Here is a 26,246-nt window from a genome sequence, read left to right as displayed (position 1 = left end):
TATATTCTTGTTTGGCTTTCTTTCCTTAGGTGGGGGAGAGGGAAGTTAATTCTCCGATGGGAAGAGATGCTTTTGAGGATTAACTTCCCTCTAATTCTTCAAAAGCAATAGCAGCAACAAAGAGAAGTCACCCTGCTCCTCTTCCCCTTTTCCTAATGCTAGGCCCTCTCCTCACCCTACCACAGCTTCCCTGAAAAAACACGAGGAATAACTCCTTTCACGTATGCTGGAATCCAAATTCTCAGGGCAACAGAAAATGTATCTTCATGTACCTGAATGTCACGTTAAGAGGAATGTAGCATGAAAGGGGCTGCTAGTCACTCATGAAGCAAATGGTACCAGAATTAGAAATGTTCCATTCCTAGTGCTTCTGAACTCTGATCTTTAGGTCTATATTGACACAGTGAAAGGGAAAACAGGTGGGGGGGAGGGGGGAGCAGAGGATGAGAATATTGCTGGGGCTTGTCATTCCTCAAGTATGTCTACCTGTCCTTAATTGTCACATTCTCCCCTACCTTCACTGATACTTTATTTCCACGATGATGATGTGTTCCTAATGGGAGAGCAAATAAAGCCAATAGCCAATGGCAGGTGATCTTTGGATGTGAGACAGACACATCTTTCTCTTTCATACTAAAGAACAGTATAGGGGCACCTGGGTGGCTCAGTCAGTTGGCTAAGCATCTAACTTCGGCTCAGATCGTATCTCATGATGAGTTCGAGCCCCACATGAGACTGTCTGCTGTCAGCACGGCGCCCGCTTCAGATCCTCTGTCCCCTCCTCTCTCTGCGCACCACCACCCCCCGGCTTACACTATCTCAAAAATAAATAAAAATATGGAAAAATAACAAGTAACAGTATATAGTACAAAGTTAGAGCTCTTTATTCAGACAGTAAAGCCCAGCAAAGTGGGAGGGCTATGCTGTCTCCATGGCAACAGAAAGTCTCATAAATGTAAAGTTCCTGGCTTCTATCAGACAGACTCTTCCTGGCCCAGAAGAAACAGGTTTTAACTTGATGAGAACAACCCAGGCAGCCTGGCAATAGTACAGAAGGGTGGCTAGCTGTTCAGTCTCTGGTCAGTTCTTCTGGAAGTGCTCAGTGAGCATGTTCATCAGCTCCTGCTTCTTCAACCCGCCCTTCAGCCCATACACCCTGCAGACTTCCTTCAGCATGGGCACAGTGAGCTTACCCAGCGTGCCCTTGCTGACATGGGCCTTCAGCTCCTCTTCAGATAACTCCACTTTGGGTCTTTTGCTTCCAGAACCTTCATCATCTGGGGAAAAAGGTCAGGAGGGAGTGATTGGAAATGCTAACAGTGGCCCTTCTACGGTCTGGGCTGCAGTTAACCATTTTCCATAAGCTGGGATGCCCAGGGGAGCGTGTTTTGATAAGGTAGCTTCATTTAAGCATAAAGTCAAAACCATATCAGACCTAGAAGGAAGTTCCAAGTAGTGCAGTTGCCATCGGTTTACCCAAAATTGGTGCTCAGTCTGGGGAAGTCATTCCTTCCTTCGTTCAAAAAGCATTTACAGAGCACCGTGTCAAGTACTAAGGCGCCATGCTAGACGATAAGCAAGTGCAGACTGAGTGAGATAAACAAGTAAATCCCTAAAGTGTGCACATGTATGAAGAGCTATGGTAACAACTCACACAGGGCACTAGGAGTCACTTTTTGGTTTTTTTTTTTTTTTTTATAAATGTTTGTTTCTTTTGAGAGAAAGCATGCACACGTGTTTGTGAGAACAGGGGAGGGGTAGAGAGAGACAGAGAGAGAGAGATGATCCCAAGCAGGGTCCACACTGTCTGCACAGAGCTTGATGTGGGGCTCTAACTCACCAACTATGAGATCATGACCGGAGCCAAAACCAAGAGTCAGAGGCCTAACTGACCAAGCCACCCGGGGTGCCCCTAGAGGAGTCACTTCTGAGGAGAAGAGAGAAGGCTCCATGGCCACCAACCTAGCCTCTCACAGCTCCATTTCCTTGTAAGGCTGCAAGTTCGAGCCCCACATCGGGCTTTGCGCTGATAACACGTATTCTCTGTCTCCTTCTCTCTCTGCCCCTCTCCTGCTAGCACTTCCTCGCTCTCCCTCTCCCAAAAATAAACATTAAAAATTTTTAAATTAAAAAAAATTAAAAACCAGTTCCTGGGTCGCCTAGGTGGCTCAGTCAGTTAAGTGTCTGACTTCAGCTCAAGTCATGATCTCACGGTTCATGAGTCCGAGCCCTGCACTGGGCTCTCTGCTATCAGCACAGAACCTACTTCAGATCCTCATTCTCCCTCTCTCTGCCTCTCCCCTGCTTGCACCCTCTCTCTCTCCTTTTGGTCTCAAAAATAAACTTAGAAAAATAAATAAATGACCCAGTTCCTCACCTTGTTTCCTCTTGGAAACTTTTTCTTCAGGATTATAATCAGGTGGGTAGACAAGCTCCTTAAACTCATCCACCAGGCGGCCGAGTCTCTTATCTATTGCTTTAGTTTTAGGCACTAGAAAATCAAAACACAAGAAGAATGAGTCAGGTGAGTCACAAGCCCTGGCTTCCTGTCCAGTTCCAAGTCTACAGGGACCAGAGGAGAAAGCACCTAACTGCAGGGGTTGAGGGAAGTCAGGAAAGGGTCCAGGAGGAGGCAACTAACCTGGTCAAGAACACATTCAACAAAGTCTTCCTAATATTTACCAAGTACCTTCTAACAACTGAATTTAATGAGCACTTACTACAGCCAGGCACCCTTCTCACTGCTTTAAACTTATTTAATCCTCTAACAACCTCTAGGGTAGGTAAATTTGTTTCCTTGTTTTATAGAGGAAAGCAGAGAGGTTAAACAACTTACTCAAGGTCAAACAGCTGGGAGTAATAGAGTTGAGAATGGGGTTAGATTCTGGGGTTTCAAACAAGAGTCCATGTCCCCAGTGGGATTACAGTCTAGTCAGGGTAAGGAGGCAGTAAAAACATAAACACAGTGGCTGGCAATGCCATGATGGAAGGGACTGAACAAAGGCACACTGGAACACAGGAGGGGTCAGGAGAGATTTTCTGCAGCCAAGTCTGCAAAGCTGAGTGTTCCTCCTCAGGCAGGGACTATTCAAAGCAGGAGAAGGCACAGGGTAAGAAATAGCAGGTAACATGCAGCTTGAAGGTAGAATGTCAGGAGTGTAGGAACGGTGAGGAGGCTGGAAAGGCGATCATGGCAAGGTCATGGAACCTTTGAATGCCCACCCAGGTCTTTATCCTGAGAGCAGTGGGGAAACTCTGAAGGGCTATGAGCAGGGGAACAACATGATTCCAATTACATTCCAATTACATTTCCAGTTTAGAAAGATCATCCTGGGGTGCCTAGGTAGCTCAGTCAGTTGGGTGTCTGACTTCAGCTCAGGTCATGATCTCACAGCTTGTGGGTTCGAGCCCTGCATCAGGCTCTGTGCTGACAGCTCTGAGCCTGGAGCCTGCTTCAGATTCTGTGTCTCCCTCTCTCTCTGCTCATGCTCTTTCTCTGTCTCTCAAAAATAAACAAACGGGAGGGAAGGGGAGGGGAGGGGAGGGGAGGGGAAAGAGAAGAAAGAGAAGAAAGAGAAGAAAGAGAAGAAAGAAAGAAAGAAAGAAAGAAAGAAAGAAAGAAAGAAAGATCATCCTGAGCTGTGTGTGGATGGGAGGAGGGTGAGACAGAAGGCCAAACCTGGGGTGAGGGTGGAGGGGATAAGGGACCATAAAGTGGCAGAATTGATGGACGTACAGATAGAATGTGAGGTGTAGGGTGGCCAGAGGGAGGTGGCGACCAGCTGGGATGGCAGGAGCATTCCCCAGGACTGATACAACAGAAAAAAGATGTCTTTGGGGGAAAGACAGTATTTTTGTTTTTTTTGTTACCTAACCATTATACGGTTTGTTGAGCTTGAGACCTGAGCTGTGTCACATCAAGGACAGGCATGAGGAGACGAGTATCTCATCATCTCCTCATGTGGCCACGTTTCCAAAGTATTAAGGGAAGATCCTGCTGCCTGGTGTGCCCAGAAGGCACAATGTCACAACCAACCTGGGCTCCTGCTGAGACAGAAGCCCCAAGTTCCAGACTATAGGAGTCTCTGCGAGAGCTTTGGTTCTCAACCTGGCAACCAGCTGGAGACTTTTAAACAATACTGATGCCCAAACCCCACCCCCAGAGATTCTGATTTAAGTGGTCTGGGGGTGAGGCCTAAACCGCCAGATTTTTTGAAGTTTCCTGGATGATTCTGTTGTACAGCCAAAGTTGAGAACCAGTGTGCTAGAGGTTAAGAGCAGGTCTCAGAATAACCTGGAAGGCTTGTTGTAAGACACAGGTTGCAGGGGCCCAACCTGAGTTTCAGATTCAGTCAGCCTGGGAAAGGGCTCAACATGGGCATTTCTGACAAGTTTCCAGGAGACACCAGTGCTGCTGTTCCAGGAAGCACACTTAGAACCACTGGTGGAGCCTGAAAGGCCACGTGGGGAGAAGTGAAGTGACAGAGAAACATAGGGCCCAGGATCACCTAGTGCACTCGCTCCCATGTTTAGAGGAGAAAAAAAGGGAAGCAGGTCCAGCAAAGGTGTCTTAGGGCACTGTCAGCTCAGGAGAAAAACCAAGACAGCACGGTGTCACAAAGCCAAACAGAGAAAGTGAGAAACAGGTGTGAGTCTTCAGGAAGTTATTTATTCAAAGGAAACCATATCCTGTGTCAGAGGGAAGCAGATACACATCGGATTAGAAATGAGTGAAGAACACAAAAGAACAAGGGTCAAACGGGTCGGGTGTCTGAGCGGTGGGACACCCGGGGCCTGCAGCAGCCATCACCAGGCAGCTGCAGTTCCGGCCAGAGCCCAGGACAAAGGGTATGGCTGGAGACAGGCTCGCGGGTCACAGACATGAGGGATACAGCAGGCTGGGGGAGCAGCCAAGATAACCAACAGAAAGGGAGAGCAGCGGGGCTGAGGACAGAAACCTGAGCCCCTGGAGTTATGGGAAACGTCAGAGCAGCCAAAACTGTTTTGAAAATAGAGGCAGGAAGAGCAAACACAACTTGCAGTAAAATTACAGGACAGGAGCCAGAATGGAAGAAGCCACGGCCCCGGTGAGGAAGAGAGAGAACGCTGTGGAATAAAGGGGAACAACTGTGTTTTGAGCACTTCCTGAGAGTCAGGACCGAGACGGTGTCAATAGCTTATAAGAACAGTATCGGGGCGCCTGGGTGGCTCAGTCGGTTAAGCGTCCGACTTCGGCTCAGGTCAGGATCTCGCGGTCTGTGAGTTCGAGCCCCGCGTCGGGCTCTGTGCTGACAGCTCAGAGCCTGGAGCCTGTTTCAGATTCTGTGTCTCCCTCCCTCTCTGCCCCTCCCCTGTTCATGCTCTCTCTCTGTCTCAAAAATAAATAAACATTAGAAAATTAAAAAAAAAAAAAAAAGAACAGTATTGCTGTCCCCATTTTACCTATAATGAAACTGAGTTTCGGGTAGATGAAGTAAGATCCCAAGGCTACTCAAGTTAGTAAGTGGCAGAGCTGGGATTCAAATCTGTACCAGGTATTTCCAAAGCGTATGTCCTTCACCACCTTGCTGGAAACCAGGCAACTTATTCCCTGATTTATCTAAAGGCCACCAAGAAAGATGGCTGCTTGGGGCACCTCGGTGGCTCAGTCGGTTGAGCATCCGACTCTTGATTTCGGCTCAGGTCATGATCTCACAGTTTGTGGGATCGAGCCCCATGTCAGGCTCTGTGCTGGTGGCACGGAGCTTACTTGGGATTCTCTCTCTCCCCCTCCCCTGCTTGTGCTCTTTCTCTCTCTGAAAAGTAAATTCACTTAAAAAAAAAAAAAGATGAGCTGCTTAATTCCAAGGTTCCTGTTGGGCTAGATCCGGCTAACAGTCACCACCATAATACAGGTACAATAGCTTTTACATGTCTAGCACTGGGACTGTTTTGTCTAGTAAAAAGAGACCATTAATAACTGGGAAGTAAGGGCGCCTGGGTGGCTCAGTCGGTTAAGCGTCCGACTTCGGCTCAGGTCATGATCTCGTGGTCCGTGGGTTCGAGCCTCACGTCGGGCTCTGTGCTGACAGCTCAGAGCCTGGAGCCTGCTTCAAATTCTGTGCCTCCCTCTCTCTGCCCCTCCCCCGCTCACACTCTGTCTCTCTCAAAGATAAACATTAAAAAAAAATTTTTTTTAAATAATAATAATAACTGGGAAGCTCAGCAGGCCACACTAATTGTTCTGATCTTTTCAACCTCTGTTAAGAGCCTTCATTAAATCCCATCTGTTGCCCAGCTGATATTTACCTGTATCACTAAACTGTGTGTGTCCTCTTACGAAATACGTAAGAGAACCACAATCAAGAAAGGGACTGGCAGCGAGCTCAGAGCTCAACTGAGGCGGCCAGGCAAATCTCCCCGATGCTGGGTAACAAGGATCTTCTGAGGCAGAGCCTACAGTCTGGTGGAGAGACAGGAAACACAGTGGTGCAGAGCGAGGGCTCTGGGCCAGACGCACTGGATTCTAAACCTGGATCCACCGCTCACTACTTAGTGCCTTGGAGAATTACTACCTTCTCTATTAAATAAGGACAACGGTGCCTACCTCATAGTTACCAGAATTGGATGAGTCAACAGCTAGGACCAAGAGTGCCTGGCACACAGTAAGCGCTCAATAAATGTTATAGGTTATTATTTTTTTTTTTACTTTTACCAACATGTAGTCATGAGGGGGCCTGGTTCAAAGGCAGGTTGCAGAAGCCTGGCACACTCTCCTCCTCTTAAGGCAGAATGAGCCAAATCTCTTCTCATAGACAGTCTATGCTGGTCTAGAAAATCTCTCAGAGAAGGCTGGAAAAACGAGGTTGAGTCTTTGCAGGATGCTAGAAAACGCATCCGTATTTCCAGTCCAGAGTGAAACCGTTACGAAAACCTCCCACGGAAAGAGCTCAGTCCCAGCCTTCTTACGTGTCAAATCCACTGCCTGTTCAGGCTCCATCAAGTCCAAAGCCAAGGCCTCCAGGTTTCTGAAGTGCTGCTGCAGCACTGGGTTCTCAAAGGCGTCACTTCTAGTAAAACAGTAACATAAATAAATTGAAGCATTTAAACATTAAAAAAAAATAATAACAAAATTAAATAAACCCAACTGAGATACCACAGGCCCAGGGTCAGCTGAGGAAAAGAGCCCAGATAAAACAGCTGGGAGTCTTGTCTCTGGAATCAACTCTTCTCTCTCCAATTTCCAATTTATTGGAATCCAAAAGCCGATCAAAAAAAAAATTTGGGGGGCGGGGTGTGCCTGGGTGGCTCAGTCAGTTAAGCATCTGACTTCGGCTCAGGTAATGATCTCACAGTTTGTGAATTCGAGCCCCACGTAAGGCTCTGGGCTGGCAGCTCAGAGCCTGGAGCCTGCTTCGGATTCTGTGTCTCCCTCCCTCTCTGCCCCTCCCCTGCATGTGCTCTGTCTCTCACAAATAAAAATAATAATATTAAAAATAGTTTTTTTAACACTTTATTTATTTTTAAGAGGCAGAGAGAGACAGAGCGCGGCAGGGAAAGGGCAGAGAGAGAGGGAAACACAGAATCTGAAGTAGGCTCTGGGCTCTGAGCTGTCAGCACAGAGTCTGACGCGGGGCTTGAACCCACGAACCATGAGATCATGACCTGAGCCGAAGACAGATGCTTAATGGACTGAGCCACCCAGGTGCCCCTAAAAGCTGACTTAAAAGCTAACAATCCCTGCCCATCTGTCTGTCACTGGAAGCTGTGGGCAGAGAGAGAAATGGAGAAGGCAGAGCCATGGAAGTTAAAAAAAAAAAAAAAAAAAAAAAAAAAAAAAAAAAGACAAAGGAGAGGTGGTAGGAGATGGAGAGAAAGAAACTGAATACTTTTTCTTCCCACGCTCAGCAGCAGCATGGGAGTAAAATAATCCTCTCACCCCAGGAGACAGTTCCAGAACAAGGCCTGACACTAACCCACTACTCACCTGTAATTGAAACGGAGCTTCTGAACAATGGCCTTCATCTTGTCTATCTGCTCTGGATTTGCCATGACTTTTTCAGTAAAGGGCACCTTCCGTTTATCGTCGGCATAGGGTAAGAAGACAAGCTGGAAGCCTGAAGAAAGGACATTAGTTTCCCAAGATTTGACTCAACAAACGGTTTCAGTTGTGGAGTCGCCATTTGTCTCTCAACTTCACACTCACCCTTCTATGTCCCATGATGCTGGGGCTGGGACCCTGCCAGCCCTATTTCTCCTCTATCAGCTGATTGCCATTAGCAGCCTCCAGAACAGAGAGGGAGGCGGGAGCCTCCCATACCTGCCGGTTCCTGCCGGCAGTGGCCCGGCCAGGGCTCTCCACGGGCCAGCAGCAGCTGGATCCAGTCTCCAGCTTTCTGGACACACCCAGAGCCAGCTAGACAGTGCCCCCTCCCTGGAGGGCTGAGACCCAGCTCCATCAGGCCCTCCTCTGAGCCTCAGCCTCTCCCCTCTGTTCCCCCACCGCCTCCACACACAAAAAGTAAAGAGGAAGGGTTATCAGGCCGATCTTGTTCCAGTTTTCTGTCAGGTTCTAAAAGGCTGCAAAATCTAGACTGGAACCGACTGCTGCCGCCAGGTGAGGGGCCCTGGCTAGCAATGCCCACGACACTGAGCAAGAGGAAGGAGCAAGTCCCTCTGCTCTCCTCTGCCCTACAGTCTCGCTCTAAGCACTCACTATTGACGGAGCCTCATTGCGAGCCAGCTGGCAAAGGAGGAACCCGAGTTGGAGAGTCTCGGCCTCGGCAGCACAGAGCATAACAGGAGGGATTTGGAGCTGACAGACAAGAGCTTCCTAACTGATATGCAAAGCTATTCCTCAGCATTTTGACAACCAGGGCTAGAGATAAAACATATTCAAAGAGTTACTTTATAAAGTTCATTAAAAAAAAAAAAGTTGGGATTCCTTCTTCTTCTTTTTTTTTTTTTTTTTTTTTAATGTTCATCCATTTATTTTTGAGAGAACAAGCAGGGGAGAGGAGACAGAGGGAGAGAGAATCCCAAACAGGCTCTGAGCGGTCAGCACGCAGCCCGACGTGGGGCTCAATCTCACTACTGTGAGATCATGACTTGAGCTGAAATCAAGAGGTGGACGCTTAATTGACTCAAGCTCTCCACAAAATTCATTTTTATTAATACGGCTAAAAAAAAAGAAGACTACCTTCTCTTGGCTACTTTGGGCTAGACACTTGTACATTTATTATTTCAAATGTGAAACAACCTGAAGAGAAAGGTGTTCCAGAATTCTCATCTTTACAGGCAAGGAATATAAACAGAAAAGTTAAAATTATTTGCCCAAGTTAGCCGGGTGACGTGTGGCAGAGACGGGCCTGAAACAAAAGAAAGTAAACTTTTCCACACATAAGAGTAAGATATGGTCAAGTATGACATCAAAACCCATGGTCTTTCTACTACACATCACTGCCTTGGTGTATGCAGAAGATAAACCAAACATTAAACATTGCAAGGGTGGGGCGCCTGGGTGGCTCAGTCGGTTAAGCGTCCGACTTCAGCTCAGGTCACGATCTCGCGGTCCATGAGTTCGAGCCCCACGTTGGGCTCTGGGCTGATGGCTCAGAGCCTGGAGCCTGTTTCAGATTCTGTGTCTCCCTCTCTCTCTGCCCCTCCCCCGTTCATGCTCTGTCTCTCTCTGTCTCAAAAATAAATGTGAAAAAAAAAAATTTTTTTGAACATTTCAAGGGTGCCAAAGAATTGCTTTTAGTAAAGAAAAGTATCAGCAGTGAGCTATCAACTTGGTCACTAACCTGCCAACAGTCCCTGTGCAGCCAATTCTCGACTGTGGCTGTAGAGCTGCCTTGTGCAGCTGTACATGTTGTGCACTGCACAACCATATTTGGCAGCTTTACCTGGCTCTGCATCTGTGTCATCTGTGAAACCCTGAAAATGCACAAATGCCCCATTCCTGGAGACTATGGTTCAGCAGGTCTGAGTTGGAATCCTATGAGTGATTCCAAAGTCTGAGCAAAGTTCAGTAGCACTGAAAGTATCTCTTCCACATACCTGGGGGAGTCACCTGAATTTTCTGGTCATCCAGCTCCTCTTCCTGTGGCAACAAGACCACAAAATAAGGAGGGGTGTTCCGACGGGGGGTGTATCTGCACACCGCCATGACCTCCTTCTCCAGACACTTGGTGAGTAGAGCACTGAACAGAGTTGAGCTCCCTAAAAAACAAACGGCCCAAGGATCTGTATCCCAAAAGTGTCTCCTTTTTTCCCTGGTAGCTCATGTTATAAGCCTACAATTTCTCTCCCATTTTCTTAAAAGGGCTTGTGATACTTCAACAAGTGAGGTGTGAGAAGCCCAGAGCTGACGAGCAGCAGAGGCACAGAAGGGAAGAGAAAGGGATTAGATGCCTCGAATACCCCATTTAGAGGTGTGAATTATTAACATTAGTTCACTTTTACTATATTTAGGCTGACAATGTAAGTAAGCCCCAGTTACTAATGAAAGCCAATCAGGTCAAATCCAGGGGGTTCATTAGCTACAGCACAGAGGAATAGAGGTCTGGACAGCACAAACCCAACGACCTAATTCGTATCATCTTTAATTGCCGACACGAAGGAAGAAACTGGTTTTTCTTCTTTGTTAACTCTGTATCTGATGCCTCAAAGAAAGAATTCCATAGGAAGTAAGTTTTAAAAATACTAATTCCATATCTCCCCCGCCACCCTCCAGATACTCACAATGCATAGCAGTTATTATAGGTCCTAAAGAAATCTCTTTAACTTTGTTTAGTCCCAAATTTCCAAAGCTTATCTGACCAGAAACACTTTCAAAATACCCCCTTAAGCCGTCCTATCCAGTTTGCAGGCAGCTCGCTCGGTAAACTACCTTCTGTTACTCATTCATTTACCCTTGATCGAAGTCACATACCATTTACCAGGGACTCCTCGGGGTACACAAATAGGGAGGGCCTCAGGTAATGGTGCTTCTTCAGCATTATCAAGGGCTTGAAACCGATGAGAATCAAACCTGGTTCATCAAACCGTTTCAGCTCTTCTGTTTCCTCTTTCTCTAGAACAATCTGACGATTCCCATAGATCTAAAGGAAGGGGAACACGAGGGCCACATAAAGCGGCTACGTGGAGATACTTAGGTGATCCTTGGTTGGTCCTTACCTTATGCAAAAAAAATCTCAGATTCTCTCCCACATTTTGTATAATTAAAAAGGATGACTCATTTGATTTTAATTTTAGATACCAAATCATTCCTCAGATTGCACAAAGGTGAGAGAATGAGGGAAGACAACGTTCTGCGTTCTCAGTCTGTCCTTCTGATTACGAAAGGCATACGTGTATCATTTCAAAGCATAGGAGAAAATTTCGTTTGGGGAAGGGAAAAAAAAACCAAAACTCTCCCTAAAAAAGTGCGGTTTACATCTAACATACTTCCTTCATTCATCTCCCTAGTTGATTCTAAAGCATTTTCTGCTACCATATGCAAGCAAGGAATTTAACTATTAGAACAGAATGCAGAGTGGTCAGGGCTAAAGTTTCCACTGACATCTCTTTCAAACACTGGCTCTAACTTTCTAGCTCTCAAGGTATTAATGATCTAGATGCCTGGCTGGCTCAGCCGGTGAAGCATGTGACTCTTAATCCTGGGGTTGTAAATTCAAGTCCTACATTGGGTATAGAGATTACTTAAAAATAAAATCTTTAGGGGTGCCTGGGTGGCTCAGTTTGTTAAGCGTCTGACTTTGGCTCAGGTCAGGATTTGTGGTTTGTAGGTTTGACCCCACATCAGGCTCTATGCTGACAGCTCGGAGCCTGGAGCCTGCTTCGGATTCTGTGTCTCCCTCTCTCTCTCTGCCCCTCCCCAACTCGTGTTCGGTCTCTCTCAAAAATAAACATTAAAGAAAATTTATAAAAAAAAAGATAAATAATTAAAAAAATAAAGTCTCTTAAAAAAGATGATCTTGAGGCACGTGGGTGGCTGAGTTGGTTAAGCAACTGACTTCGGCTCAGGTCATAATCTCACGGTTCATGGGTTCAAGCCCCGCATCGGGCTCTGTGCTGACAGCTCAGAGCCTGGAGCCTATTTTGGATTCTGTGTCTCCCTCTCTCTCTGCCCCTCCCCCACTTGTGCTCTGTCTCTCTCTTAAGATAAATAAAATGTAAAAAAAAAATTTAAAAAAAAAAATGATCTATATGCCATAGTTCCAAACAATAATGGCTTTATGCTTTAACAGCTTAGCTACAAAGATGCATACATGAAAGACACTTAACTAGTTAGGCTGATCAATGTCTCCCTCCCTATTGACTCTTCAATGGGACAAAACTCAGTAAGAAAGCAGGCCTACCTGAGACCTCTTGGTGTCACTAGGCAGAAGCAAACTGCCTGTGTTTACATTAAATGTCCGGGTCTTGGTTTTCACTGGTTCATTGGTTTCCCGATAAAGTCTCACTGGAGGAGGTCTGTAAGCCTTCTGGACCAGATTATAAATGCCGACAGTGAGCGCTATATCTTTGCTGAGTTTAAGCTTCAGGCTGGAGGAGGGAAAAGTATAAAAACAAACAAACACGGGACTGAAAGATTATGCTTTCCTAGCTAAATTCTACTCTCTCCAATAATCCAAATTCTTAGAATATAAATAGAATACATTTTAATAATACAGTGGAGTTTGCTATAACGTTACCTCAGGGTCTACACCACAAAAATTAGTTTCAGTATTGTTAACTACTTAAAATAATGATAAAGAATGCACTGTAATAAAAACAAGGGTTATTTTTATTGAGCCCAGCACTGTACCATCACTTTATAGCTATTTTCTCATTCAGTCATCATAATAACCCTGTATTATATGATCTATTGTTTCTGCTTGTGTCTAGTATCCCCTCCCCCTTTTATTATTTTTTTTTATTTAAAAAAAAATTTTTTTTTAACATTTATTTATTTTTGAGACAGAGAGAGACAGAGCATGAATGGGGGAGGGGCAGAGAGAGAGGGAGACACAGAATCGGAAGCAGGCTCCAGGCTCTGAGTGGTCAGCACAGAGCCCGACGCGGGGCTCGAACTCACGGACCGCGAGATCGTGACCTGAGCTGAAGTCGGACGTTCAACCGACTGAGCCACCCAGGCGCCCCTCCCCTCCCCCTTTTAACAATGAAACCCCAATGTTTCTTTGGGAACCACCCTTCCCCCACTGCAGTTTTGGGGGAAGGTTAATCAAAGTACTATACCCTCCTCTGGCCAAGTGGTGGGCATATCTGGCCTAGGCTTAAGCAGTCAGACCTATTCTCCTGACAGTCTAGGTCATAAGCGGTGCCCAAGGAAGGACAAGGTTGCAGGGGATGCTTTATGACAGTGGTACCCTGAAGACACGGTCATTAGTTCTTGCTATCTGGACTCCTGGTGCCACCCTGGTTCCTATACTGATCACCCTGTTCAGGCTTATAACATCTGAAATTAGTCAAGAGCCAGTGTCTGTCGTTTATCACCCAAAAACCTCATTACTGTTCTTTTTTACAGTTGAAAACAATGAGGCTCAGAGAGAGGTTATCTAACTTCCCTGAGGACAGACAATAACCAGATTGTTAGATTATCTTCTGTTTTTCTTTTCATGTTCATTTTATTTTATTTTTATTTATTTTTTTTAATGTTTATTTATTTCTGAGACAGAGAGAGACAGAGCATGAGAGGGGGAGGGGCAGAGAGAGAGGGAGACACAGAATCCGAAGCAGGCTCCAGGCTCTGAGCTGTCAGCACAGAGCCCGACACGGGGCTTGAACTCACGGACCACGAGATCACGACCTGTGCTGAAGTCGGACGCCAACCAACTGACCCACCCAGGCGCCCCAAGGACTTATACGTTTAATTACTATTTTACCCTCCCTGCCATCCCCACCAAAATGTGTACCAGATTTCCAAATTGTAGTAACAACACTCCACTACTTCAGGAGAGGAGAAGAGATGCTAGGGTGCTTGTCTGAGAAAGGAGAAATTCCTAAGGAGGAAAAGAGAGCCAACTGCCATATTACAGCTGTGGCAATGAGCTGGTTTGTGGTTTTCCTACAATAATCTCATGGGCTTTCTAGTAGAATTGTCAGTAATCTCTTGAAAACTGCTCAAAAACTACAATGGTCATATTCTCGTATGTTGTAGAAACTAGTCTAAAATGAAAGCCTGATGTGAACCTTCAGAAAACAACATAGGGGAGCCCTTAGGATTCTAATGCCAACACTCTCTAAAGATAATCTAGGGTGCCTAGGTGGCTCAGTCGGTTAACTGTCCAACTCTGGATCTCAGCTCAGGTCATGATCTCACGGTTCATGGGTTTGGGCCCCACGTCGGGCTCTGCACTGACAGTGAGGAGCCTGCTTAGGATTCTCTCTCTCCTCTCTCTCCACCCCTCCCCTGTTAATGCTCTGTCTCTCTCTCACTAAGTAAATAAATAAACAAGAAAAGAAAAAAAGAAGATAATCTAACTCTGGTTCCTACTGGTCTCAGGTTTATAAGAAATCAGAATCACTTGGGGCACCTGGGTGGCTCAGTCGGTTAAGCATCCAACTTCAGCTCAGGTCATGATTATCACGGGTTGTGGGTTCAAGTCTCACATCGGGCTCTGTGCTGACAGCTCGGAGTCTGGAGCCTGCTTCCAATTCTGTCTCTCTCCCTCTCTGCCCCTCCCCGCTAACACTCTGTCTCTCTCTCTCAAAAATAAACATTCAAAAACTTAAAAAAAAAAAAAAGAAATCAGAATAACTTAACAACAGAGAAAATAACTAGCACTTTCTGAGTTTTTGCTCTATACTAAGTATTGCTGTTATCCACAATTTACAGAGGAGAAGAAAGCAGACGATATACTAGTGCATGCAACTGAGGACAGCGTTAGGCCACAACTGTTTACCCCAAGCAAGCAGAGAGCTGTGTTATTTTGGAAAACTAGCATACCAGCTCTTTCCAGAGAAAAAGAAGCAAACAGCTTGTCCATCCTGAAGTAAAGCAAGTGTTTTAGAGGAAGACAGTGAGGCACACCCCAGAGGTAAGTTTTCAGGGAGGTCAAGGCAATGCGGTGCTTAAGATTAAGTAGGGGACTTGTGGGCAACTAGCCCAGGTTCGAGCATACCTGGAGAGCATGCGCTTCTTGGTCTCCTTGGCTCGAACCTTCCTCAACAGGTCTTCCAGCTTGCTCGACTCTTCAAAGTGAACACCTAGGTCCTCATCGTCTGCTATGCTGATGATATCTCGGTAGAACAAGGATATGTCAAAGCCCCCACGTTTCTTCAGGTGCATCAAGTCCAGGAAGATACCTGGGGCAAGGACAGCCAAAAGTGAGGGGAAAACAAACAGTTTTCATCAAGTGAGAATTTTTTTCAGTTGAGCTCAAATATGCAAAGAACTCGTGGGATTATTAACGTTTTCAGGACTTAAAGAATCAGTAAGGGAGTCAGCTGCTATAATGACAACTTACTCAAACCACTGCCAGGCCTGGTAGCATGAAAAGTCAAGAAAAGCTCACTCTAGTGGAGCCCTTCAGAAAGCCAATGGCCTAAGGGCACCGGGTTTCAGGTCGTCATCTCATAGTTTCGTGAGTTCGAGCCCTGCATTGCAGAGCCTGCTTGGGATTCTCTCTCTCTCTCCCTCGCTCTCTGCCCCTCTCCCACTTGAGCTGTTTCTGTCTCTCTCAAAATAAATAAATAAACTTAAGAAAAAAAGAAAGTTAATGGCCTAGTTATTTTTAGCAGGAATGTTATACCTGTGTAACTTCATTTTATTCTTTTATTTCACTCTGAATGGTGAAAAGCAAATGTTTGACATCATCTATAGAGAAGTAGTAAGATTAAGTGCCAACTTAAAAGATCAGGGAAAATGCCAACCTGTGTCACGGAGATCCCCAGCTTTGGTCCTGGCCCGGCTGGCTCTGGCACTGTCATTGCCATGGGGGTCATCTTCATTGGTGAACAGCATGATCCTCTTATGGCTCATCTTGACCTGGACATCGCTAAAGAGGTTGGCACAGACCCACAGCACTTCACTTAGTGAGTAGTCAGATCCATGGCCAATGAGATCTTGGAAATGTTTTTTCCCCTGCTCCCCCTTAAACTGGTCAAGCTCAAGCACTCGCTTAGCACCTGATCAGAGACAGGAAGTCAAATGGGCAGAAAAATCAGAATGGTGTCAGTGCTGCTTTGGTAAGGCTAAAAGAAGAGCCTAGGGTCCTATTCTCACCCCGGAGGTGTTTAACCCACAAAGTCCTCTACCCAGGATCTACCTCCTTCTCCACACCCCTCTTTGTCCAGGGTAGTGACCTTCCAATGTAAGGGAAAAGCTGATCTTAGAATACTACTGACCTGGATTATCCAACTCCTGTAAGACGTAAATATTTTTGAAATTCACTGAATTTTTATCTTTCTCAGTACCATAGAACACCACCGCCAAGAGATCTTGATTACTGCTTATGATCTTATTGGTATACACACTCTGGATACACTGATAAAAATCAAAATAAAATCCGATTAATACTTAACTACTCACCACTAAAATTAAGCTCCATAAGTGCCTTGCACGTCGTAGGTGAATTTATACATGGCATTAGGTTAAGGAATGACCCGTATCTTCAGGAAAGTCATGAATCAGTGAGAGGGATGGGCATATATATTACACTATAACAGAAGGCAGAGTGTGGTAAGTAGATAACAGAAGTATAAGCAGTTCCTACCATAAGAAATCAGAGAATTAAAAACATATATACTCAGGGAGGAAATTCTGCTATAAGGGGGAAAAACAGCCCAGTACTGGAATCAGAAAATCTGGATGTGAGTGAGTCCCACTAATGCCATTTACTTAACTGACTGAGTTTGAACAGGCCACTTGATCCCATCCCTCAAGTAGCTTGATACCAAGAAACAGAATTTACATACATAAAATAATTACGTATATAAAAGGTTTAGGCTAACAATAATTAGATGTGACCCAACAATAAGTCCATAACTACTAACAGCATTTTTTTTCCTAACAGCATGTTCTGGAATAAAATGTGCTTCATTACACAATTAAGTACACCAGTATTCCAGGAGAGTCCTATCTACCCATTTAAACTAAGGTCAGCGTCACGGCACCTGGCTGGCTCAGTCGGTAGAGCTCGCAACTCTTGACCTCAGGGTTGTAGGTTCGAGCCCCACGTTGGGTGTAGAGATTACTTAAAACTAAAATCTTTAAAATAAATAGATAAATGAGAAAAGAAACTAAGGTCAGCATCGAGTAAATCAGGGTCTCATAACAGCTGGTCAGTCCTTTGACCTACTTAATTCCGGGAGGCATTGACATGAAGTTTCTGAATGTGCAGAGCTGAGAAACAGAGAGACCATGGCGACACCCCCCAACCTGCTCCCATGCCTGGCTGAAGACTCTACCCAGACTTCCTCAAAAGTAATTCTCTCCCTAAACGCAGAACTTAAGGGGCGCCGGGATGGCTCAGTCAGTTAAGCGTCTGACTTGGGCTCAGGTCACGATCTCATGGTTTGCGAGTCCCAGCCCCGTGTCGGGCTCTGTGCTGACAGCTCGGAGGAGCCTGGAGCCTGCTTCAGATTCTCTGTCTCCGTCTCTCTGCCCCTCCCCTACTAGCTGTCTCTGTCTCTCTCTCAAATATAAAAAAATAAAACATAAAAAAAAATTAATAATAAATAAATAACACATGCAGAACTTAAACTGTGTCTACTCACTGACAACAATCTGCATCGCAAGGAGTTATTCCTGTAAGTATTTTAATCTATTATCTTTTTATTGAAGTATAGTTGACATGTTACAGCAGTTCCAGGTGTACAACATAGTCACGTGACAAGTCTACACATTATGCTTTGCTCACAAGTGTAGCTACCATCTGTCACCATGTAATGCTATTACCATACCATAACTATATTCCCCCTATGCTGTATTTTTCATCCCCATAACTCTTTTTTTTAAGTAGGCTTCACACCCAGCACAGAGCCCAACACAGGGTTTGAACTCATGACACTGAGATCAAGACCTGAGCTGAGATCAAGAATCAGTCGCTTAACTGACTGAGCCACCGAGGCGCCCCTCGTCCCAATGACTTTTAATCTACTTTGAGGAGCCTATAAACGTTTACAAAAATCTGTGAGGGCTTCTTTTAGGTTCTAAGAATTAAGAAAAAAAAAAAAAGAATTTGAGAAAATGTTTTTTCATTGCTTATTAAATACGTTATACTCATCCGTGAATGTCTCAATTATTTGCTATATGATACTACATTTTATTCTGGGTTCTTTTTTTATGTTTATTTTTGAGGGGGGTGCAGACAAAAAGGGTTCTTTAGGCATTGAGGTTTCTAAAACATTTTTTTAAGTTTGAATTTATTTATTTTTAAGAGAGAGACAGAGAGAGAGCAGGGGAGGGGCAGAGAGAGAGACAGAGTCCCAAGCAGGCTCTGCACAGTCAGCGGCATGTTACTCAGGCATCAAGGTTTCTAAAAACCCTTTGAAATTACATGCAGAACTATGACTGTATCTTTTTGAAGAGAGGGTACACAGCTGTCATCATATCCTCAGAGAGGTCCATGAGTCCAAAAAAGGTTAAAGCAGTGCTCCTCAAAGAGTAATCTCCAAGCTAGTAACAGCAGCATCACCTGGGAACTTGCTGGAAAGGCAAATTCTTGGTCCCAGCACTAGACTTTTACAGAATCAGAAATTCTGATTGTGGGGTAAGTCCCTGCAATCTGTGCTAGCTAACAAGCCCTGTGTGTGATTCTGAAAAACACTGCTTTAAAGTTAAAGTTAAGGACTGTTCTCATTTTTTTCTAGATGCAAGATATTCTGATTTGCCCAAAACAAGAACTGCTTGTATACAAATTAGAAAATGAGAAGCTTCTGTTTGGTTCCAAACTCTAAAAATATAACATATACAATAAGTCTTTGTAATTCTTCTGTATAAAGAAATGGTCATCTTTTGTTTTATTCTTTTTTTTTTTTTTAAGTTTATTTTGACAGAGAGAGAGAAAGAGAGAGGGAGACAGAGAGAGAAAGAGAGAGCAGGCGCATGAGCAGGGGAGGGGCAGAGAGAGAGACAGAGACAAAGAGAGACAGACAGAGAGAAAATCCCAAGCAGGCTCTGCCCTATCACTATGGAGCTTGATGCAGGGCTCGAACTCATGAACCAGGAGATCATGACCTGAGCAGAAATTAAGAGTCAGACACTTAACCGAATGAGCCACTCAAGCGCCCCAAGAAATGGTTATTTTTTTGAGGTAAAATTCACATAACAAAATTAACCATTGTATTTTAAAGCAGACTCCATGTCCAACATGGGATTTGAACTTTCAACTCCAAGATCAAGAGTCTCATGCTTTAATGAATAAGCCAGCCAGGCATCCCCAAATTAACCTATTTTATTTTATTTTATTTTATTTTATTTTATTTTATTTTATTTTATTTTATTAATGTTTTATTATTTATCTTTGAGAGAGAGAGAGAGAGAGAGTGAGTGAGTGAGTATGAATGGGGGAGGGGCAGAGACAGGGGGAGACACAGAATCCAAAGCAGGCTCCAAGCTCTGAACTGTTATTACAGAGCCCGACACAGGGCTCGAGCTCACGAACCGCGAGATCATGACCTGAGCAAAAGTTGGATGCTTAACTGACTGAGCCACCCAGGCGCCCCACCAACACTTCTTAGTATCCTTTTTTTCCTCTCTATTTTTTCCTCTCTATATTCCACTAGCCATGCTAGTGACTTGTGATACCTCACTGTGGTGTCGGTTTGCTTTTCTCTAAGGACTACAGATGTTGTGGGTCTTTTTGTGGGCTCCTTGGCCATCTGTGTATCTTTAGAGAAATGTATATTCAAGTCCTATGCCCATTTTTTAAAAATGTTTTAATGTTCATTTTTGAGAGAGAGGGAGAGAGAGAGACACACAGAGCACGCATGGGGGAGGGGCAGAGAGAAAGGGGACACAGAATCTGAAGCAGGCTCCAGGCTCTCAGCTGTCAGCAGAGCCTGACGTGGGGCCCGAACCCACGAACCTCGAGATCATGACCTGAGCGTCCTGAAGTAGGACGCTTAACCAACTGAGCCACCCAGGTGCCCCAAGTCTATGTCCATTTTTAAATTAGATTGTCTTTTTGTTGTAGTATTTTTCAACCACAGGTAATACTCAACTTCCAAATACCAATTACAAGAAGACTCACTTTGACATCATATCTGCTGGAACTTTCTTTCTTCGTTCACACTCACACCTCTACAGGAGGAGCCTTCCTGTGCTACCAGAGCTAACACAGAAGGTGGGAGCAACGTATTACTAGGGTCTGAAGTTCAAACACAAAATAAAACAGGCCTGTTCTCCAGCACTGCTACCCTTTTTTATCTCAGAGTATAGGCAGCATTCCTGGGAGGCTAACCACTAATTATCATTCACCAACAAATTTTCAGAGTGCATAATTTTTAAAGTGGTGTTAATAATTTTTTCTTTCATTTCTTTTTTTAAATTAAATAAAAGGTAGTCTTACCTGGATGCTCATGTCAAAAGGAGTCAGTTCAACTTCACTCTGAGATTCAAACATGGCCTTAGAACCATCAACCAAAAAAATCAAACTATCTCTTCCTGAATATGTATATTCTCCTATGGGGGAAAAAACAGGAGAAAATGTTTGCTCTTGTGCTCATATTTATGATGTTTATTATTATTCATATAAAATAGAAAAAATCCCATTACAATGCCCACTCTCCTCCCAAGAGTAACCACTATCCTGATTTTTAATAATCATTTCCTTACTTTCTTTATAGTTTTATCGTCCAAGTGAACATTCCTGTCTAAATTTTTTTGTGTTTATTTATTTCTGAGTGGGGGAGGGGCAGAGAGAGAGAAGGAAATAGAGAGTCTTTAACAGGCTCCAGGCTCCGTCCAAGCTGTCAGCACAGAGCCCAGTGGGGGGCTCGAACCCATGAACCGTGAGACCATGAGCTGAACCCAAGGCGGACACTAAGCCTACTAAGCCACCCAGGCACCCCCAAGTGAACATTCCTAAACACTAGTTTTGACTTGAAAAAAAAAAAAAAATGTTTTTGAAGCCTCTTAATCTATAGATACCCCTTCCATCTTTTGTGTGTTGTGTGTTGTGTTGAAGAACCAGAATGTTGTGTTATGTACAGTTTTCCACATTATGGATTTTGCTGACTGCATTCTTTTGGTGTAGACAGACACAGTCCTCTGTCTTTTCTACTGAGGACCTAGAGAGGCTTCGTCAGATTCAAGTTTCCTATTCCCTTTTTTGGCATCATAGGTGATGTTTAGTTTTAAAAAAAAAAACAAAACACATAAAATATCTGGTTGTCTCCCTTTTTGACACTGCTGCTTTCTAATACAATAAATGTAATTGCCCATCTGTAAAACAACATGATTATGGGTCAAGACCCCTAAACAAAAACTCTACCTTGACCCAGTGAATTCTACCTCTTAGCAATCAAAAGAACATAAGATATGAACAATCCCTTATGCAGAATTTTCCACAGTGTTGCTTATTAAAGTAAGAAATTGAAAATAACTGGGGTGCCTGGGTGGCTCAGGCAGTTAAGTGTCTGACTTCGGCTCAGGTCATGATCTCACAGTTCATGGATTTGAGCCCTGCATTGGGCTCTGCACTGACAGCTCTGAGCCTGGAGCCTGCTTCAGATTCTGGGTCTCCTTCTCTCTGCCCCTCCCCAACTTGTGCTCTCTTTCTCTCAAAAATAAATAAACATTAAAAAAAAGAAGAAGAAAAGAAAAGTTTTAAAATAAAAATGAAAGTATTGGGGAGAAAAAAAGAAATTGGGTCACCAGGGTGGCTCAGTCGGGTGAGTATCCGACTTTGGCTCAGATCACCATCTCACAGTTCGTGGGTTCGAGCTCCGTATCCGGCGCTCTGAGCTGACAGCTCAGAGCCTGGAGCCTGCTGCAGATTCTGTGTCTCCCTATCTCCCTCTGCCCCTCTCCCCACTCATACTCTCTCTCTCTCTCTCTCTCTCTCACAAAAATAAACTTTAAAAAATTTTTAAAAAATTGAAAATAATTAAAATGGGAGCACTTGGGTGGCTCAATGGTTGAGCATCCAGTTCTTGGTTTAAGTTCAGGACATGATCTCACAGTCTGTGGGTTCAAGCCCTGCATCTGGCTCCACGCTGACAGAGCAGAGCCTGTCTGGAGTCTTCTCTCTCTCCCTCTCTCTCTGACCCTCCCCTGATCTCTCTCTCACTCTCTCAAAATAAACAAATAAACTAAAAAAATTATTAAAAAAAAAAAAACTAAAATGTTTAACAGGAGGCAGACTGAATAAATTATAGTACATTTAAAATGACTATGAAGACAACATATATATAATTACATGGAAAAAATATATCTGTAATTCATTAAGGAAAAAAGGCAGAACTCAAAATTGTGTATATATGCTTAAGATTCTCTGTGTATATGGGAATGCAAGCTGGTGCAGCCACTCTGGAAAACAGTATGGAGGTTCTTCAAAAAACCAAAAATAGACCTACTCTACGACCCAGCAATTGCACGACTAGGCATTTATCCAAGGGATACTGGTGTGCTGTTTCGAAGGGACACATGCACCCCCATGTCTATAGCAGCACTATCGACAATAGCCAAAGGATGGAAAGAGCCCAAATGTCCATTGATGGATGAATGGATAAAGAAAATGTGGTATATATATACAATGGAGTATTACTCCAATCAAAAAGAATGAAATCTTGCCCTCTGCAACTATGTGGATGGAACTGGAGGGTATTATGCTGGGTGAAATTAGTCAGAGAAAGACAAATATCATATGACTTCACTCATATGAAGACTTTAAGAGACAAAACAGATGAACATAAGGGAACATAAGGGAAACAAAAATAACATAAAAACAAGGAGGGGGACAAAACATAAGAGACTCATAAATACGGAGAACAAACAGAGGGTTACAGGAGGAGGTGTGGGAGGGGGGATAGGCTAAATGGGGAAGGGGCACTAAGGAATCTACTCCCGAAATCATTGTTGCACTATATGCTAACTAATTTGGATGTAAATTTTAAAAAGAATAAAATTAAAATTAAAAATTAAAAAAAAATCAAGCAGATATTCCTCACTATTTATACAATAAATAATAACATTACTAGTGATGTTTAGTTGAATTTTCACAGATTTTTTGAATTATCAGAGCTGATTTTTTATACTATCTGGTCTACCTTAGAAGACTTATAGTCTTCTATAGTTATAGAAGGTGCTATAACTTCAAATATACTTTTTTCGACAAGAACGTTTATTCGGGTTTTAACTTAGACACCACTTTCTTCAGAGAAGCCTTCCCTGACCATCCTAGCTAAATCGGTACCACTCATTCTCTATTACGAAATGCTAATTTTACCTTTGTCACTGCCCTTATCAATACTCGGCATTAACTCATCTACTCCTTGGCCTGGCAAGATCCTCAAAAGTAAGGACTTTGTTTACCCCATTGCCAAGAGCAGTGTCAGGCCCCACAAAGAGCTCATGCTTGACCAGTTGATTGCTGTGTACTAATAGATGGTTTCAAAAGCAAATAGTTATGTGAATTTCATGTTTACATTCTACTGGTGTGACTTTTACTTTTTATTTAATTCCAGTATGGCTAACATACCGTGTTATTTTAGTTTCAAGTATACAATATAGTGATTCAACAATTCTATACATTACTCAGTGCTCATCATGATAAGTGTAGTCTTTAATCCCCATCACCTATTTCACCTATTTCACCATGCCCCCACATACTTCCCCTTTGATAACCATCAGTTTCTTCTTTATACTTAAGAGTGTTTTCTTATTTGTCTCTTTTTTTCTTTATTCATTTGTTTTCTTTCTTAAATTCTATCTAAGAGTGAAATCATATAGTATTTGTCTTTATCTGACTGAATTATTTCACATAGTACTATACTTTCTAGAAATATCCATATTTAAAAAAAAAAAAAAAGATTCTCTGTGTATATATGTTTAAAAAAAAAATAGGGTGCCTGGCTGGCTCGGTCAGTAGAGAATGCAACTTTTTTTTTTTTAAACATTTATTTATTATTGAGAGACAGACACAGAGCATGAGCAGGGAAGGGGCAGAGAGAGGGGGAGACACAGAATCCGAAGCAGGCTCTAGATTCTGAGCTGTCAGCACAGAGCCCGACACGGGGCTTGAACTCACAAACTGTGAGATCATGACCCGAGCCGAAGTCAGTCGCTCAACCGAGCCACCCAGGTGCCCCTAAAGCATGCAACTCTTGATCTCCAGGTTGTGAGTTTGAGCCCCAAGATGGGTGGGAAAATTACTTTAAAAAAACTTTCAAAATTACAAAAAATAAAATAAAAATTTTTTTAATTTAAAAATAAAAATGAAATGAAAAATATATCACTATGATTAACTATAAAAAATCAGATACAAAACAAAAACAAAAAAAAACAAAACCCAGACATACATAGTTAGGAAATATAAGAATGAAAGATCTATGAAGGAAAAATGCAAAATGCCAAAATGCTGGTAGTGGCTGTATTAGGGTGGTAGAGTATATAGATTACAGTAAATTTTTTCTTTTATGTTCTAAATTTCCTACGTTTGTCCTTTTTATTTACTTTTTAAATGTTTATTCATTTTTGAGAGAGAGAATGTGAGCAGGGGGAGAGGCAGAGAGACAGAGGGGGACAAGGGATCCAAAGCAGGCTCCAGGCTCCAAACTGACAGCAGTGAGCCAGATGTGGGGCTCAAATTCACCAAGGGTGAGATCATGACCTGAGCCAAAGTCAGACACTCAACCAACTGAGCCACCGAGGTGCCCCTGTTTCTCACTTTTAGTAAAAACACTTTAAAATTGTCTTACCCAGGACTTAAATCAACCGGTATGTAAATTACATGTACCCCTTATTTCTCTTCGTTTATCCTTCGTCTTACTGTCTTGTCTGAACATATACTCCCAAACCTGGAGGCTATGGCGAGGGAATGACTCTTATAACTGTGTTGCTAATGTTTTCTCTTTGGTTGCTGCAGTTACTGTAGTACTACAGTACTACTGTATTACTACTGAGGTCCTACGATGAGTAAAATAACTTTCCTGGGTGAGGAAGGGTCTTACCTGGGCCACCTAAAGTGACTCAAGGGATACCAATGCTCGGAGTCAGTTATTGGAGCTAATAGATGTCAAGCTACCAGTACCCAGTAAAAAGTTCAAGGCTAGGCATGTCCCATAGACTAGAGCAGAATTTGAATAAAAGAGTCTAGGGTAGCTCTGCAAAGTTCAAAGGGAGAAAGCACTGGACATTGGGGAGAGAAGGGTGAGCCATGAAACAGCAGAAATAGACAGGGAAAGGCTTTCTTACACACAGAACAGCAAAGGTTAAAACCACTTACCACCTGCTTCAAGGCCCTCTTCTTCTTCTTCTTCTTCATCGCCTTCGTTTTTGTAATAAGACTCCCAACCTGACATAGTGTTTACTGCTCACCCGGTGAAATAAAGTTATGATCAGTAACAAGCAAATTTAAACCTAAAAAATATCGAATCCTAGGCTCCTAAAGTCTCGAGATTATTCGTGAGGAATGTGGAAGCGGATCCTGCTGCCTCCAGATCTCTCAGTGATTGAGATCCATTAGTCATGGGCATCATTCCAGCAGCAGCTTCACTGCAGCTATCCCTTAGGGCCTTTTTTGGGCTGGTGGTGGCCCGGGTGGTCCTCTGATTGGTGTGCTGGGGCAGCCCAACCTGGAGGTCCCGTCTGGCCTCCGGCACCAGCTGGACATTCGATATTCCTGCTCCAGAATACTCCGCCCTCCAGCGAACCCACTACTCTACATCACGCCCAAAAATCTCCCCCAACGCCTCCTCCAGCCACGCCCAGCGGAGTCTCAAACGTAGGTGGGCCTCAAAGGCCAGGTGCCGCCCCCTACGGAAGACGGAACTGGGACCAGAAACTGTCTCTACCACGCAGGTCCGCACGCTTTGTGCTGGCCCTGCTCCGCGTTAAGGCTAGAAGGACGCGCAAGACTCAGAGAGCGAAGCAGGCCGAGGGCAGCCCTGGCCGGAAAGCAATGCACGCAGACAACACTCCCAAACCGCCTACCTTAGGTGCAAGGAACAGATCAATTTGGACAGAAGGCGGAGTACCGCGCACGCACGGGCTCTAGTTCTCGCTCCCAATCAACGTCCCCTACGTCATCACGCACAGTGCGCGGATTTCGCGTCAAATTGACACGCCCACTCCACCTTCCGCTTTCCACAATCGT

At 44.0% G+C, this 26,246-nt stretch overlaps 1 protein-coding gene across 3 annotated transcripts; it reads right to left on the bottom strand.

The window, feature by feature from the left end:
- Window positions 1–861: 861 nt before the first annotated feature.
- Window positions 862–26,171, bottom strand: XRCC6 (X-ray repair cross complementing 6). 3 transcript variants are annotated; one of them, XM_030320782.2, is made up of 13 exons: window positions 26,084–26,171; window positions 25,377–25,460; window positions 20,499–20,611; window positions 16,333–16,471; window positions 15,859–16,113; window positions 15,108–15,291; window positions 12,342–12,528; window positions 10,913–11,081; window positions 10,039–10,200; window positions 7,967–8,096; window positions 6,949–7,049; window positions 2,378–2,491; window positions 862–1,277 (listed from the first exon to the last, which is right to left on the bottom strand). In XM_030320782.2, exons 2-13 carry the CDS (start codon window positions 25,450–25,452, stop codon window positions 1,081–1,083), a joined length of 1,827 nt encoding a protein of 608 aa, XP_030176642.1. In that variant the 5' UTR covers window positions 25,453–25,460; window positions 26,084–26,171; the 3' UTR covers window positions 862–1,080. The 3 variants fall into 3 exon arrangements, with proteins under 3 accessions (XP_030176642.1, XP_030176643.1, XP_030176644.1); XM_030320783.2 differs by having other exon boundaries at window positions 25,377–26,090; XM_030320784.1 differs by lacking the exons at window positions 16,333–16,471; window positions 20,499–20,611; window positions 25,377–25,460; window positions 26,084–26,171 and adding an exon at window positions 16,517–16,608.
- Window positions 26,172–26,246: the final 75 nt, after the last annotated feature.

The sequence above is a fragment of the Lynx canadensis genome, chromosome B4 (assembly GCF_007474595.2).
Source record: "Lynx canadensis isolate LIC74 chromosome B4, mLynCan4.pri.v2, whole genome shotgun sequence".
In the NCBI taxonomy this organism is placed as follows: Eukaryota; Metazoa; Chordata; class Mammalia; order Carnivora; family Felidae; genus Lynx; species Lynx canadensis.
The sequence above is the reverse complement of the archived record's forward strand: the minus strand, read 5'-3'. Positions and strand labels throughout refer to the sequence as shown.

Excerpts from the sequence above, each read along its gene's own strand:
- XRCC6 (XM_030320782.2), bottom strand. The coding sequence starts at position 25,452 with ATGTCAGGTTGGGAGTCTTATTACAAAAACGAAGGCGATGAAGAAGAA. Across the intron at positions 16,114-16,332 it reads ACAGGAGTTGGATAATCCAG|GTGCTAAGCGAGTGCTTGAG; the intron begins GTCAGTAGTATT and ends GTCTCTGATCAG. Across the intron at positions 10,201-10,912 it reads CGAGGAGTCCCTGGTAAATG|GGAGCTCAACTCTGTTCAGT; the intron begins GTATGTGACTTC and ends TTTGTTTTTTAG.